The 3,959-nt window shown below is 33.7% G+C and overlaps 1 protein-coding gene across 1 annotated transcript; it reads left to right on the top strand.

Moving 5' to 3' along the window:
* Positions 1-610: 610 nt before the first annotated feature.
* On the top strand, positions 611-2,116 carry LOC129289350 (ankyrin repeat-containing protein ITN1-like). Its single transcript, XM_054926108.1, has 2 exons — positions 611-1,201; positions 1,499-2,116. The coding sequence occupies exons 1-2, from the start codon at positions 611-613 to the stop codon at positions 2,114-2,116; spliced, it is 1,209 nt and encodes a 402-aa protein (XP_054782083.1).
* The last annotated feature ends 1,843 nt before the right edge of the window (positions 2,117-3,959 follow it).

Here is a 3,959-nt window from a genome sequence, read left to right as displayed (position 1 = left end):
TTAGTTAAACATGGTTAGTTTCATCAACAAAAAATTTTTACATAAAATTTTTAACTATTGACAAAATATTATCAAATATTGACATATTAAGCTTAATTTTTTAAAACAAAAATTTTTGACAAAATAATATTTAAAACTAACGGTATTAGGATTAAATAACTGAAAAAATACCTTATAAAATTATAAGACAAAACTGAAATATTATATAAAATTAGAGAATTAAAGGTACGCTTATTATTTTAATAAAAGTGAAGAACTTTAGTAGTTGATTAATAAAATTTAATTTCAATTTAATTTCTTCATCCTGCAATTGATTAAAGGCATACCATCCAAGGATGAAGGAACCTTCGTCACCAGTTTCATTCCCATCATGATAGGAGGGGATGGACCGACCGAGCTGGAGCTTTAATTTATTGTCTTGACTTGACTTGAGTTCATTTGAATGCAGTCGGAAATAACACGTTCCCTATGGTTGACGGGCACTAAACACATATCACCCAAAAAAGAGAGTAAAATACACCTAAACTGCTTCTATTTCATCTTAATTACGTACAGACACACCACTTTTAGATTTAAAGGATACGTATAATGATCCATTATCTAACACGAGATGCATCAAATTATGAGGGATCTCTGGGAGGCAGCATGCAGTGGAGGGGATGTATCAACATTGAACTCGTTGATACAGCGAGACCCGTCAATCCTTTCCAACATAACTGCCTTACACATATCAGCTCTGCTAAATCGTCATGATTTCACAGAGGTTCTTCTCAATCACAATCCCCAGCTTGCCACTCGAACGGATTCTTCTAGAAGAACAGCCCTTCACTTGGCTTCTGCAGAGGGTAACTCGGAAACTGTGCAGAAACTGCTAGAATTTAACCATGAGCCATGCTTGTCTCGCGATACAGAAAAAAGAATTCCTCTTCACTACGCAGCTATGAGAGGGAAAACAAAGGTTGTGAAATATTTGATCAAAAAGAAGCCAGAATCTCTGTGTCTCCCTGATGGAGCAGGAAGTACTGTTTTTCACTTGTGTGTGATACACAACCATTTACAGACTCTCGAAACTTTGGTGAAATTTGATCATGCCACTGCCAGTATTACTGATGGTGATCATCTGCGTGATCCCATATTTACACGCCCTGATCGTAATGGCAACACCATTCTCCATTTAGCTATCACGTTTAAGCGAGTTGAGGTACATATTAATACTTTATTTTTCTGTCCTTTTTCTCTCTCTCTAAATTGTCATAACAGTTTCTTTTTTTTTTCTAAAAAAGAAGTTTGCATGCATGCAATTTATTTTTGTTATATTAGGATACCAATTACTTTATTAGGTTGTTCGCGTAATTTGCTAGTTACTTTTAGAGCATATGACAACTGACTAGTTCTGAATCTCATATTGACAACAACTTGATTATTTATGAATACAACATAGAAAAAGTCACGACGAGTGAGCAGTGACCGAATACTTTACTAACTTGTCTGTATTTAGGCTGTAAGGTATCTGCTGTCAATTCAAAATATAAGAGAATTAGCAAACAAGAAAAACAGTAAAGGCTGTACAGCCCACGGTATCCTCGAGCACAGCCCAAAAGACTTCATGACCCTTGAAATGCAACACTTGTTGATAAATTCTGGCACAATCGAAGCTGAAACAAATGAAATGCAACCTTTCGAATGCTTAGACTTAGTTGAGGGTGGCAAAGCATGTCCTGGAGATGCAGTATCGGCTATTGGATACACAAGTTATTTTCACCCGTACCTGGCCATCTGTTTTATTGGATTTCTCTGTGTCCTCCTCTTACTCCTAAGTGGAGTTCCTCTGAAGCATAGATTTGTGATATGGTCGTTATCGCCTGGTATGCGGATTACACTCACGTTCTTAACACTTACATATCTTGAGGCCCTCTATGTGGTGACTCCAGATGTCCTTTTTGAGTCACCTTGGGAGATGGTTATAGTGTCTGTTAAGACTTGGATTATATATCTTGCGCTTGTTGCTGTGTTCATCACATTGCGCTTTGGTTTTTGGCTGGGCAAAAAACTGAAGGAGTTTATCAACCGTCTGGATATAACATTTCGTACGAGGAACAGAAACGAAAAGATATGATATGTTTTTAATTTGCTTTTCAAGCAATAAAGTTGCTTTCCTAGATTATCAGTATTCAGTGCCTACTGCCTTGTATCTTTTGTGTGAAATTATGTTACATGCTGTTATGTACTTCGAACTAATTGTTATCAATAAAATTGTTGTTCCTGTGGACTATTTTTTGTGCTTGAGTTTTGGTCAATGAAAACAATGTTCAACTCTCTGGTCTTTCCATAATTCTTCGGTTACTATTCATTAGGCATCATCTATAATTTGACAAAATTTTAAAAACTTATAATTAATTCTAAAAACATGCTTTTGAATTGGTTCTTGGCTATTCTGAAGCATGAGTAGTTCTCTCTGCCTACCAAAAAGAGAAGATTTTATATTTCATAAAAGTTAATAAAATGAGAAAAAAATACTAAAAAGAAAACTTTTACGACAATTCATGAATACAAATTTTAGAAGATTTAAATCCTTACCAAAAAGTACATATTATTATTCTCATCTCTCAATCTATCGCACTTTGAATGGTGAGTCCATCATATATATTTAGTTATGACTAGCAATAAAAATATTCGCCTCACTTGGTTGATTTGTTACTTTATAATAAAACTTCAACTTGATACGTTACATGTTAATTACTATATTTTTTTTCCATGGATTCTGTCCTTTTCCTTCACTTAGGAAAAGAAGGAAAATGGAGCTTGTTGATCCATCTCTGGTAAAGACAAATTTGAATGATTCAAATTTGAGATACATACATACACACACATATATATATATATGTATGTATATATATATATATATATATATTTATAACACTTTGTAGTCTATATATATATATATATCCGTCTGTATACGATGAAATTTTCAAGGAAACAGGTTACAATTATATTGGAATATTTTTGCCATCCAAGTCTCCTTCAATGAGCAGCTTATTGGTGTCGTGAGTATCCAAAGCGACCAAAGCTTTCAGTATGTCCTAATGATTGCACATCACACGCAAGGGGAAAAAATTTCTGCTCTTGTCATCATGGAACCTGAGAGACTCTGGCTTTCTTCTAACCATCTCTAACAGAATGACTTCAAATCTTAACCCAAATTAAATCTTAAGGCATTTAATTTATGAGTCTTTTTGTCACTTATATATCTCTTATCTAACCTAACTCTACTCCATGTAAGACTTTTCCTTATACCAAGCCAAGTCAACTGACACTTAATATCCAGACATTAATAGGTGACATAACTGATGACACTATAAGACAAAGCACCTAGCTAGAACCCATTGTTGGTGCGTGAAAAATTGCAAATCCAGTCGCACTCCATCCAAGGTGGCTACTTGCAACTAATTTGTCTATATATAAACGACTTGAGGTCTTGCAACCGACCTTTGTGCTTCGTTTTATTTTAATTAAATTATTCTGAATTTCAGATGTTGACCAGAGCTTGTTATGGTCCACACATATTTGTTTAAGAAAAGTTTGAATCATAAAAGAATGTAAAATTAAAACAATCTTGTAACGGCCTTTCTTTTTCCTTAAAAGTTTTTAAATTTTAAAAATCGAAATATAATTTGTTGAAGAATAATAAGCAGTAATGAAATTCAATCTAGCTAGATTATTGTTTAACTTTTTAATGAATGATCTGGATTTAAAATGAGCATCATGAAATGCAATCTCGAAACAGACCCACAAAACTTCCTAACAAGAACAAACGTGACAAATAGTCCGCTCGGGTGCTTTAGTACCTTATCATTAATATGGATCTCTGGATATAGAGTTCACAATTTTTTATGACTATTGCAAATTAATTTAAAATTTTTATTTATTTATTTTTATCAAAGAAGGGGAATTCCCATTCC

This window comes from Prosopis cineraria, unplaced genomic scaffold, assembly GCF_029017545.1.
Source record: "Prosopis cineraria cultivar Desert tree isolate PC_DT_omini unplaced genomic scaffold, ASM2901754v1 PC12, whole genome shotgun sequence".
NCBI lineage: Eukaryota > Viridiplantae > Streptophyta > Magnoliopsida > Fabales > Fabaceae > Prosopis > Prosopis cineraria.
This window is presented reverse-complemented; position numbering and strand designations above follow the sequence as displayed.

Coding starts and splice junctions, on each gene's coding strand:
- LOC129289350 (XM_054926108.1), top strand. CDS start 611: ATGCATCAAATTATGAGGGATCTCTGGGAGGCAGCATGCAGTGGAGGG. Junction 1,202..1,498: donor TCACGTTTAAGCGAGTTGAG/GTACATATTAAT, acceptor GTCTGTATTTAG/GCTGTAAGGTATCTGCTGTC.